The sequence below is a fragment of the Pleuronectes platessa genome, chromosome 2, assembly GCF_947347685.1.
Source record: "Pleuronectes platessa chromosome 2, fPlePla1.1, whole genome shotgun sequence".
NCBI classification, from domain to species: domain Eukaryota; kingdom Metazoa; phylum Chordata; class Actinopteri; order Pleuronectiformes; family Pleuronectidae; genus Pleuronectes; species Pleuronectes platessa.
In genome coordinates this window covers 423,538-435,943 of record NC_070627.1, presented here as the reverse complement: position 1 = coordinate 435,943, position 12,406 = coordinate 423,538, and the positions used below count along the sequence as shown (strand labels likewise).

General features: G+C 44.4%; 2 protein-coding genes across 8 annotated transcripts; both read left to right on the top strand.

Annotated features, from left to right (window-relative positions):
• Positions 1-243: 243 nt before the first annotated feature.
• On the top strand, positions 244-5,125 carry nicn1 (nicolin 1). Of its 4 annotated transcripts, none has more exons than XM_053434429.1 (8): positions 248-403; positions 1,548-1,637; positions 1,812-1,960; positions 3,033-3,212; positions 3,571-3,684; positions 4,004-4,072; positions 4,254-4,358; positions 4,612-5,125. In XM_053434429.1, the coding sequence occupies exons 2-8, from the start codon at positions 1,589-1,591 to the stop codon at positions 4,651-4,653; spliced, it is 708 nt and encodes a 235-aa protein (XP_053290404.1). In that variant the 5' UTR covers positions 248-403; positions 1,548-1,588; the 3' UTR covers positions 4,654-5,125. The 4 variants fall into 4 exon arrangements, with proteins under 4 accessions (XP_053290423.1, XP_053290404.1, XP_053290432.1 ...); XM_053434437.1 differs by having other exon boundaries at positions 251-403; positions 1,596-1,637; XM_053434448.1 differs by lacking the exon at positions 1,548-1,637 and having other exon boundaries at positions 244-403; positions 1,811-1,960.
• Positions 5,126-5,185: 60 nt separating this feature from the next.
• khk (ketohexokinase) lies at positions 5,186-11,989 on the top strand. 4 transcript variants are annotated; one of them, XM_053434327.1, is made up of 8 exons: positions 5,186-5,555; positions 5,741-5,857; positions 6,675-6,809; positions 9,544-9,616; positions 9,893-10,039; positions 10,447-10,535; positions 10,836-10,993; positions 11,575-11,989. In XM_053434327.1, the coding sequence occupies exons 1-8, from the start codon at positions 5,458-5,460 to the stop codon at positions 11,694-11,696; spliced, it is 939 nt and encodes a 312-aa protein (XP_053290302.1). In that variant the 5' UTR covers positions 5,186-5,457; the 3' UTR covers positions 11,697-11,989. The 4 variants fall into 4 exon arrangements, with proteins under 4 accessions (XP_053290302.1, XP_053290311.1, XP_053290293.1 ...); XM_053434336.1 differs by lacking the exons at positions 6,675-6,809; positions 11,575-11,989 and adding exons at positions 6,971-7,105; positions 11,140-11,222 and having other exon boundaries at positions 5,187-5,555; XM_053434318.1 differs by lacking the exon at positions 6,675-6,809 and adding an exon at positions 6,971-7,105 and having other exon boundaries at positions 5,188-5,555.
• The last annotated feature ends 417 nt before the right edge of the window (positions 11,990-12,406 follow it).

The window sequence follows — 12,406 nt, the reverse complement described above, 5'->3', positions numbered from 1 at the left end:
CATCAGAAAGTTTATTTTCAAGACAAAACCGAGTATTTATGAAGATGTAAATTATTAAGTATTTTTATAGTAATCAGATTACACTTTAAACTGCCCCCCCCCCCCTTGTTTATATAAATCTGTTTAAATAATCTATTCATATTCATCAGTTTGTATTAAGCTGTTATAGAATAAAGAGTAAAGCAGAAGATACAAACAGGAAATTCTTAATTCACACTCCGGAGCTCAAGGTGGCGCTGTCGAGTCCCCGCCCACAAGAGGCTGTGGGCCCTTTAACACTCCCGATGTTGCCTAGGTAGCATTAGCATTAGCATTAGCATGTGAACATCTCCGGATTCTTCGGTCGCTCTCCTCCTGTTCTCCCGGACTTCCACCCACCGAGTCTCCTCCGTGACCCACTCAGGTCAGAACCGGACCGACACTCGCTCCCTTCACCGGGTTATCCGGTTTTATTTCACCGATAACCGGGGACCTGCCCGTTAGCTGCACTGCTAACTGCACTGTTAGCTCTGAACGCTGACGTCACGGTAGAATCTGCTCCGTTATAAAAACTGTGGATTCAAACCAGTGGAATAAGAAAACATGTGTGTGCGTGTTTGACGCTTCCATGATGCTAGCATGATGATAACATGATGATAACATGATGCTAGCATGATGCAAATATGATTATAACATGATGCTAATATGATGATAACATGATGATATCATGAGGCTTCCAGGATGCTTCCATGATGATAACGCGATTGATAACATGATGATAGCATGATGTTAACATGATGCTAGCATGATGATAATATGATTATAACATGATGCTAATATGAAAATAACATGATGCTAACATGATGATAACACGATTGATAACATGATGATAACATGATGCTAGCATGATGATAACATGATTATAACATGATTATAACACGATGCTAATATGATGATAACATGATTATAACATGATGCTAACATGATGATAACACGATTGATAACATGATGCTACCATGATGATAACATGATGCTAGCATGATGATAACATGTTGATACCATGGAGCTTCCACGATGCTTCCATGATGATAACATGATTGATAACCTGGTGATAACATGATGCTAGCATGATGATAACATGATTATAACATGATGCTAATATGATGATAACAAGACGCTTCCATGATGCTAACATGATTGATAAGATGATGCTAACATGATGATAACAAGACGCTTCCATGATGCTAACATGATTGATAAGATGATGAACAATTCAATGGAATCTGTTAACAATTAGCTCAGTAAAACAACTATATTAAAGACTCCTCTGCTTCCTGTCTAATCCACTTTCATATGAACTGTACAACATGGTGACTATGATGATGTCATCAGCAATCAAAGAGTAGAAATACTGTAACTGAGCGTTGTGTTCATCTAACTGTGTCACACATTAAACTCTGGGATCGGATCTAAAACCATAACGTACTAAATGAGAGGTCTCGTGTCCGAGCACACGCTCAGAGAGACAAGGGAAACAGATCAAGATCCATTCATGTGAACCCTGACAGGACGAGTCAGCACTGACCTGCAGGTTCCTTCTTGTTGTGTGATGACAGCTTCACTGCAGCACTGGGACATGTCCACCATCCGTGTTAGGATGAGTAAATCAAACACTTCTAAATGATCCTAGTTATATCTGTCAAAGACTCCATGTAGCACACTCAGTATGATTCAGTAAGAAACAGAGAACCAACCCTGACACTTACAGTAGCACCTTGAAGAGCAGCTGTGTTCACTGTGTTGAATAGTGTGACTCCTGGTCTGTGTGCAGAAGATGAGCGGCAGCACCGAGGAGGTCCAGGCCGTGAGCTGCAGCATCAAACCACCGGTCTACCTGCAGATCGGAGACACCAGAACAGATGCAGCTCACTCTGGTATCTGTGTGGTGGACGTCTCCCTGCCCTTTGGAAAGCCTGTCAGTGTGAGTTGTGAGGTGACTGTGTGTGAGGTGACACAAACACACAACTCAAGTTCCCAGGTGAACAGCAGAGATGTGTGACAGTAGATCTGTTTTTTAAAATGCAGTTCATGCTCAGTGGCAGCTAGCAGCTAGTTGGCAACGCTAGCATTGTTAGCATTGTTAGCACAGCCATGGCATGCTGTGTGTAGCCCATAGACTAGACCCCAGAGTGAAGCCAGACCATCTCAATCCCCCCCTGGTGGCCGGCTGCAGTATAGGTCCTAACCCCCTCCTCCATGTTCACTTCACACATTCACACACACACATTCAGACAGTGCACTTCTTCTACCAGGGCTTCAGGATTCGTCATGCAGATGGGGAACACTGGGATTGAACTGCCGACCTTCTGATTGGAGGACAACCCCTCTTCTGCTCATCCACAGCTTCCCCCGAGGACTTCATCCTCCACTCAGGACCTCATCAGAAATGAGTTGTTGCTGCAGCATTAATGTTTAAAGTCTCTGGTACATAACCTTCAAATATCAAGCGACATCCCAGGCCTGAGAGACACTTCAAACATTTTTGTCTGTGACCTACTTCCTGCACCGAGTCTTAATTAACATCAGTTCTAATGCAGAGTGACTGACTCCTCATTAGTGGAAACTTCAAGCTTCAAAGACGTCGGCCTGCAGCCAGTTTATCCATGAAGGAATTATCTCCACCAGACGTTTCATGCTTCTCACTTCAGCTTTTCATGTGAAGACCGAGAACAAACTTACTGTTCCTCAAACAATAAGTTCAAACTCAGTGTGGACTGGAGGCAGCTCTCCTCTGGGCTCCACTTTGATTTATTGTGAAAGTCTTTATCTTTAAGCTCCAGCTCATCCAGCTGGTCAACAGAGATCCTCTTTATTTATCTCTTCATTTTGGAATGATGCTAAAAGGAGAATTATTTCCCTGCTCATGTGAATTTGATCATGTGATCAGATCATGTGATCAGATCGTGTCTCCAAGGGGCTTTATCTACGTCTGGACATGATCGTGCTCTTACCCTGTGTTTCATTTTCATCCACGGCCACTTCTTGTCTTTCAGATTGAAGAAATCTCCTTTAAGAATTACTACACAGCCTCGGTGAGTGTGCGCCTGTTGAGGAGGGGCCCCGGGCAGGAGGCCCCAGCCAAGTGGTGCACGGCTCTGAGAGACCTGTCCCTAATGAACAACCCCCACACCGAGGGGGGCTCCCAGGACTTCTATTCCATCCACAGGACTCAGGTGGGCTGCAGTGTGTGGGTTTGTCCTGCAGCAGAACTCAGATGTTTCTTCTTCTGAAGTGTTTCAACATTTTTAACATCTGAATAACTCCATTATTGAGTCTGTGTTCTGAGAAAAGGTGAAGTTAATAGTTCAGTTAATTTTCAGACAAATAAAATTCATTAAATTAAGTGAAATTATCAAAGGTTTTGGGGAAAGTGGTGAAATTTATGTTACAGTAATCCTTTAGGATTTAACTTAGTACGTCTTGATCTGTGTAGCTGTTAGTGAAACAGAAGCTGCATCGATGCTGCTTCACTTTCACTCCGTCTTCTTACTTTATCTTTGTTTGATTTATTCTCTATCTTCATCTGAACAGATGATGGAGGAGCCTGATCATGTGGTGTCTGTGCGACTGATCCTGAGACAGCCGTCCTCCGCCTGGTTGACCTTCAGCCTTGAAGACATCAAAATATTCCCCCACACGGAGCCGGTCAGTTTTCATTTTATCTACAGGACGTTTGATCATCTGTGTGGAAACATCTCTGTGTAGGAGCTCTGGAAATCTAGAAAAATAGCCCTTTCAATTATTGTGATGGATTCAAGTTATTCTTCGTCAAACACTGAAATTAATTCGGGTGAAAACCTTACTGATGTTGTACTGAGGCGACCAGCAGATGGAGCCAAAGCAAAGACTTTTCAACTCCCACAGATATTACTTTTTAACAAACAACAGTTTGAAATCAGGGTAAGTGATGAAATGATTCCACAGTCCTTTCAGCTGTGGACTCATTTTCTGTTTGTCCCTCCAGGATCCAGAGAAGGAGGTTTCTGATTGGCTGTCTGACCTGACCCTGGGCGACCAACACCCCGACCTGGAGGTAGACATTTTGTTTGAGTCAGACGAGGTTATTGTTGAGGGTTCTGGAGAAAAGAGTCGAGAGACTTAACATTTTATGACAAGTTCAACTTTTGTTCTCCTGCCTTCAGCACGGTGTCTTCCTCTGACCAGCGTCTGTCTCCCTGTGTGTCCTCCTGTCCATCTCCCTGTCTGTCTCTCAGGGCCTCCCCGACCCTCAGACCGTCTCTTCCAGCATCCAGCAGATGTGGGCGCTGACTGAGGTGATGCAGACCAATCAGACGACGGCGTGCATCGGACGATTTGATGTAAGATCATCGCCTCGTCTGAGGAGGAACATTAACACAAAGCGCTACATTAGCAGCGTTAGCTCAGTCGTTATCGTGTCCATCACAGAAACAAGTGATTTATTTAATGAGCAAAGTGTGTTACCTGTGCAGAACCTGATTGGTGGCTTCACTCTGACAGACTGAGGGAGGATGGAGCTCCACGTGGTCTCGTCACTGAACGTCTGAGTGTTCACAGCTTTAAATGAATGAAGTCATGTGTCTCTGTCTCCAGGTGGACGGATGCTACGACATCAACCTGCTGTCTCTGACGTGACGTCTTCATCGAGCGCCCGCCTGCACAGGAAGTTCACCTCATGGAGAACAACAGTAAAAGAAGGAATAATGTTGAAGACGAATAGAAACAACTGTGTAATGTACAACATCTTCAGAGAAAAACAAGTTTCATGTTGTAACTGATAAGATTCAGACGTCTGCTTTGTTCTATACAGTTCAAATAAACACGTACCATACAAAGAGTGTGTTAAACATCAGTCTGTTATTTTGTATTATTTTCAGTGTGTGTATTAACTGCACCTACATCTCAACTGATGTAATTATTTATTGACCTGAAGAGTGTGTGAGTGACACATCTGTCGTCCTGCAGTGTGTTTGTAATATAGAGTAATCTGATTACTGCCACTGGCTGACATATTGTTTATATGTAAAGAAGTTTTACTGAATCTGATTCGTGGTGAAAACATCAAGACTTTGAAATGTTCTTTTGAAAATAAACAAAGAAAAGGTTATTTTTCATTTCTAATTAAAGTCTGATTCATGTGTGTGTGTGTGTGTGTGCGCGCGCGAGCGAGTTCAGCTGTGTGTATTTTTGAGTCTGAGTGTGAGTCCACCTGTGTGTGTGTCTGTGAGTGAGTGTGAGTCAAGAGTCCAGCTGTTTGTGTCGCTTAGTCTGTGAATCAGTGTGTGTGTGTGAGTCTGTGAGTCCAGCTGTGTGTGTGTGTCTGTGTGTGAGTCCAGAGTCCAGCTGTGTTTGTGTCTGTGTGTGAGTCCAGAGTCCAGCTGTGTGTGTGTCTGTGTGTGAGTCCAGAGTCCAGCTGTGTGTGTGTCTGTGAGGCTCAACATGGAGAAACAGAAGAAGAAGATTCTTTGTGTTGGACTCGTTTGTCTCGACATCATCAATGTGGTCGACAAATACCCTGAAGAAGACACCGACAGCAGGTTAGCGCGCTAATGCTAACACACACACTGATGCTAACACTACTACAGACAAGCTACAGACCGAGGCTAGCACACACTGCTATGGATTGTTGACACAGTGGTGTTTGATGTGGTGTGTTGTTGATGTGTTGTGTTGTTGCAGGTGTGTGTTGTTGATGTGTTGTGTTGTTGATGTGTTGTTGCAGGTGTGTGTCGCAGCGCTGGCAGCGAGGCGGAAACGCTTCCAACACGTGCACAGTGCTGTCGCTGCTCGGAGCTTCCTGCAGCTTCCTGGGTTCGGTGGCTGCTGGAGGCGTGGCCAAGTGAGTGACCTTCATCACGTGCTTCACTGTCCACACACCTGGTTCCTCAGGTTAATACACGACACATAGACACATGAACATCCGGTGGAAACATGAACATCCGGTGCAGTCACTCACTCATGTTCAACAGCTCCATGGATCCTCTGCTTCTTCTTCTTTCTTCTCACAGGGTTCATTCACATTCAGACACTTCTCAATAACTTTAAATCAAATTTACATGACCAAGCATTTTGTGGGATCTCAATGTTTACGTGAAAAAGTGACAACATTTAGTATTTCAGCTAACAATGATAATTCCAAAGCAGACAGTAAACCTTGAATGACACAAATGAGTGAGACAGTAGTTTGATAATTTGTCTGTTGTAACCCATCACAGGTACTTTTCCATTTGTAGCCGAGCATGTTTAAATATACACTTCCTGTCTTAGTGCTTTATCCCACCTGCTTCCCCACAGAACTTTACAGTTACTATGTGAGCGTATTTCTTTTAAAAGCATTTGAATTATTTAAAACTCAGCGTAAATCAACCACATGAAAATATGAATAAAACAAATTTCCATGACTTCTCCAAAACATTCGGGATTTTATTTTTTTCAAGCACTTTTCCAGGCCTGGAAATACCATTTTTACATTTCCCTGACCTTCCCAGGTTTTTCCTGAGCGTAGGAACCCTGTCCTCGTTTCTTCTCCTCCTCATCTTCTCTTGTTTGGTTTGTGATGTCACGTCTCCTCCATGAAGAAGAATCATGTCGGTGTGAAGCTCGGTTGTAGTTTGACTTTGGAGGACAGAGGAGAGTAAAGAGTTTCCTGTCTGTAGTTTTATTTTGGAGGATTTCCAGAACCTCCACATTGACGTGTCTCTGGTGCCGGAGCACGCTCAGTGTGTCCTCCCGGCCTCCGTGGTCATCAGCAGCCTGGGGACAGGAAGTCGCACCATCCTGCACATGAACAGGTTTGTCTGTAGCTAACGGCTTCTGTTTCAGGGTCATCCTCGGGGTCGTGGAGATGCTCCGCCCCTCTCCTGCTCCACCAATCAGAGCACTGCCACCTGTGCGTATGGGTAGTTTTACTTTGAAGGACCGAGCTCATGTGTTTCCTGTCTCTCTGGTTCAGTTTCATCATGGCTGATTTCGCGCTCCGTGCCGTCGATGTGTCGGCTGTGGTCTGGCAGGTCAAAGGTCAAACTCCGTGTGCGTGTTGTGTGGTTTGTCCGTCCACCGGATCTCGAACCGTTGTCCTCTCCGACATGTAAGACGTCCTGAGGAAGAGTGGGCGTCGCACAGCGCTCACTAAACACCTGTCACTCAGACTTTGACACCGTGGAGACAGAGGGTGTGTCCACTCTGAATTGATCAGCTGATCAGGAGGGAAACATATTAAAAACCCATAAGTTTATAAGTTATTTGTTGATAATGAATCAAATCTAACAGATCTGCAGAGACGTTACATCAGGATCGTGTTTAACAGACCTGAGGGAAACATCTGGGCTGTGTGTCTGTCAGCAGCCTGTCGATGATGTCACTGGGTTCACGCTCATCTGATTGGTCCGGTCCAGCAGCGGTTACCATGGTGATGCACTTTGGCAGGAAGTGAACCAGTTCCAGACAATTAACATAAGAATAATTAAATCTAAATTAAATCTCAGAATAAAAGAGTGCGTGTGAGATCTACTTCCTGTTGACGGGTGAAGCATCTCACTGTGATCGATAAGAATAATAACAATAATAGAAGTAATCTGATTACATTTCAATTCATTGTCAGCCGCTGTTTGTTTTGACAAAACCTCTGAGGTGTTTAGTGAACGTTGTCTGACAAGACTGAAGGAAGCACCAACTCCTGATCCTGAATCTGATCCTGAATCTGGTCTAATCACACGTTGTCCCTGGTCCTGATCCTGAATCTGGTCTAATCACACGTTGTCCCTGGTCCTGATCCTGAATCTGGTCTAATCACACGTGGTCCCTGGTCCTGATCCTGAATCTGGTCTAATCAAACGTGGTCCCTCGTCTTGATCCTGAATCTGGTCTAATCACACGTGGTCCCTCGTCTTGATCCTGAATCTGGTCTAATCACACGTGGTCCCTCGACTCGTCCTGATCCTGAATCTGGTCTAATCACACGTGGTCCCTGGTCCTGATCCTGAATCTGGTCTAATCACACGTGGTCCCTCGACTCGTCCTGATCCTGAATCTGGTCTAATCACACGCGGTCCCTGGTCCTGATCCTGAATCTTGTCTAATCACACGTGGTCCCTCGACTCGTCCTGATCCTGAATCTGGTCTTATCACACGTGGTCCCTCGACTCGTCCTGATCCTGAATCTGGTCTAATCACACGCGGTCCCTGGTCCTGATCCTGAATCTGGTCTAATCACACGCGGTCCCTGGTCCTGATCCTGAATCTGGTCTAATCACACGTGGTCCCTCGACTCGTCCTGATCCTGAATCTGGTCTAATCACACGCGGTCCCTGGTCCTGATCCTGAATCTGGTCTAATCACACGTTGTCCCTCGTCCTGATCCTGAATCTGGTCTAATCACACGTGGTCCCTCGTCCTGATCCTGAATCTGGTCTTATCACACGTGGTCCCTCGACTAGTCCTGATCCTGAATCTGGTCTAATCACACGCGGTCCCTGGTCCTGATCCTGAATCTGGTCTAATCACACGTGGTCCCTGGTCCTGATCCTGAATCTGGTCTAATCACACGCGGTCCCTGGTCCTGATCCTGAACCCTAGCCCTCAGAGTCCGGCTCCATCAGAGCCAGCAGCCGGTAGAAAGCAGAGGAACAAACTGAAGTGACGTGATTTACAAAAACACATCAGTCATCTCTCATATTCACACATGGTTAGCTTAGCTTAGCATAAACACTGGAAGCAATCAGCCTGGCCCTGTGTAGGTTTGGGTAAAAGAACCAAACTAATGTGTTATTTTCTATCTCTTCTGTTTCTATGCTAAGCTAAGCTAACTGATGGACTCTGAGTGACTATTTATTTAAATATGTCAACAGATTTTCAGTTTGGTAAAATAATCTGTTTATTATCCGTCAGTTTGAGTGTCTGCTGTGGTGTTATTGGTCTATGGAGACAGATGGACAGTAACAACGATAACTAACTCTAACCAGCAGGAACCAGCTCATGATGAGAGGGTCACACCAACACATTTCACATATTTCACATATGTCACACATTTCAAACATTTAACACATTTAACACATTTAACACATTTAACACATTTAACAGACTTAACAGGCGACATCAGCAGAAACAGGTTCTAAAACAAATAACCCACAATAAACAAATAGAGAAAAACTCCATTCTTTCTTTTCTGTGGGTTTAGGGTGATGATGATGATAAAGTTAAATATGATGAAGATGATGGCGATAATGAAGACGATGGAAATTGCTCTGTATGAAGTGATTAATAAAACATCTCATTTGTTTTCATATAATAGAAACTGAATTTTATTTTCAGATCCATAAACAGAATCTACTCCTCAAAGTTCAGTTGGATGAATCGACTCCTCGGCTGATCAATCATTTATGATTCAGATCAGTGATGAACGATGTGATGGATATTTACTTAATTATTGAATCAGGTTTAATTTAATATCTGAAACCTTTGGAATCAATGACGTGCACGAATCTGTTGTGTCTGTCGAAAACAATCTGTGATGTCACTTCCTGTCAGGAACCTTCCTGATGTCACAGCAGCAGATTTCTCCAAAGTGGACCTGGATCAGTTCCAGTGGATTCACTGGGAGGTGAGAAGGACACGAAGAGACAACTCACCTGAACCCACTGAAACCATGACCTCGACTAAATTAACAACAATGATCTCAATCTGATTAATGATCAACTGATCAATTAACGTTCCACGCTGAGCAGGCTAGTCATGTTTTTGTTTAACCTGTGCACGATGAAATATTTGTTTCTTAAAGTAACATTACTTTCAAAAACGTAAACATTTTCTGACTTTATTACAGAGAGAAATATTTCAGTTGTATTATTCCGACTCTTGATTTATTTACCGTGGTCAGGGTCGAAATGCTGACGAGCAGGTGAAGATGATGAAGAGGGTGGAGAAGCACAACAGCACGTTACCACAGCACCAGAGGATCACTGTGTCCGTAGAGATAGAGAAGACCAGAGAGCCGCTATACCAGCTGTTTCCTCTAGGGGACGTGGTGAGCGCCTGTGTCCAACTCTAATGGCTTCCATATGATTCAAATAAAACGTTAACATGTGCTGAACATGATGAAGACCAGGACTCAGGGTTCCACTCCGAGTCCTGGTCTTCATCGTGTGCTGAACATGATGAAGATCAGGACTCGGGGCTCCACTCCGAGTCCTGGTCTTCATCGTGTGCTGAACACGATGAAGATCAGGACTCGGGGCTCCACTCCGAGTCCTGGTCTTCATCGTGTGCTGAACACGATGAAGATCAGGACTCGGGGCTCCACTCCGAGTCCTGGTCTTCATCGTGTGTTGAACACGATGAAGATCAGGACTCAGGGTTCCACTCCGAGTCCTGGTCTTCATCGTGTGCTGAACATGATGAAGATCAGGACTCAGGGCTCCACTCTGTCCTCAGGTGTTTGTCAGTAAAGACGTTGCTCATCACTTTGGCTTCAAGTCGGCTGAAGCTGCTGTGAGAGGATTCTACAGTCGAGTCAAACCAGGGTGAGTGCAGTGGACCTGTCTGTCTCTCCCTCACCTGTCTGTCTGTCTCACCTGTCTGTCTCTCTCTGACCTGTCTGTCTCTATCACCTGTCTGTCTCTCTCTGACCTCCCTGTCTGTCTCTCTCTCACCTGTCTGTCTCTCTCTGACCTGATGGTCTCTCTGATCTGTCTCTCTCTCTCTCACCTGTCTGTCTCTCTCGCTGACCGGTGTGTCTCTCTCTGACCTCCCTGTCTGTCTCTCTCGCTGACCGGTGTGTCTCTCTCTCACCTGTCTGTCTCTCTGACCTGTCTGTCCCTCAGGGCTGTCCTAGTCTGTGCCTGGGCAGAAAAAGGAGCAGCTGCTCTGGGTCCTGATGATGTCGTCCTTCACTCTGATTCGTTCCCTCCTGAAGCTCTGGTGGATACGCTCGGAGCTGGAGACACGTTCAACGCTGCCGTCATCTTCACGCTGTCCAGAGGTGGGACCATACAACTGTTCTCATCTGTCTCAGATCAGCTCTTATGAATCGTGATCTCAGCGTTATCATTATCCAACCTCTGACCTTCAGACTGATCCCAGATCAGGGTTATTTAGTTATTATATAACTATATGTTTTGTCTGTAGGGGGCAGTGTTCAGGACGCTCTGACCTTCAGACTGATCCCAGATCAGGGTTATTTAGTTATTATATAACTATATGTTTTGTCTGTAGGGGGCAGTGTTCAGGACGCTCTGACCTTCAGACTGATCCCAGATCAGGGTTATTTAGTTATTATATAACTATATGTTTTGTCTGTAGGGGGCAGTGTTCAGGACGCTCTGACCTTCAGACTGATCCCAGATCAGGGTTATTTAGTTATTATATAACTATATGTTTTGTCTGTAGGGGGCAGTGTTCAGGACGCTCTGACCTTCAGACTGATCCCAGATCAGGGTTATTTAGTTATTATATAACTATATGTTTTGTCTGTAGGGGGCAGTGTTCAGGACGCTCTGACCTTCAGACTGATCCCTGATCAGGGTTATTTAGTTATTATATAACTATATGTTTTGTCTGTAGGGGGCAGTGTTCAGGACGCTCTGACCTTCGGCTGCAGAGTGGCTGGCAGGAAGTGTGGTTTCCATGGTTACGACGGCATCTGTGAACATTTCAAAGACGATGAAAATTTTAAAGCTGAATAAATAATAAATAAACATCAGTTAATTCATCAGAACCAGTTGTTTACATAGCTGATCTATAAGTTGATCATTAACAGAACTATTAGTTCATATTAGATGTTAGTGATTTATTGATCATATTCATTGACATTTCCACTGATATTATTTTATATGAACCAATAACACGCTGTTGATTGAATGACAGTTATGTGTGAAATGAATGTTCGTCACTTGGTGGCGCTGTGACTCTAAATAATGTAAAATTAGTTTGCTGTTGTATTTCTTCTAACGAGAATAAAACTGGACAAACTGATCAATTAACGTCTGAAGTGATTCAATTAATTCAGCGATCAGTTGTCATAGTGTTTTAAATGTTAATCATTGTTTTAACGTCTTGAGGGCGTCGCCTGTTGGTCGAGCTCAACCAAGACTTCTACCAAGATTTAACCAATCAGATGAGTCCCTACTACCAAGACTCCTGAAAACCAATCAGCTTCCAGAGCACTGATTCAACCAATCACAAATCAGAATGAGTATCCTCTGGCAAACAGATTCTCCTGGATCGTTTCTTCTGTTCTCTGGTTCCTTCACGTCTGAAGAGACTGTTCCCCCCTGTGGGGTTCCTCAGGGTTCTGTCTTAGGTCCCACACAGTTTTAAATGGTCTGATTGGTTTAGTTTAGATGACACACATTCATCTATGAGCAGCGCCTTCTCAGTCAGGGGCAGTTTGAGG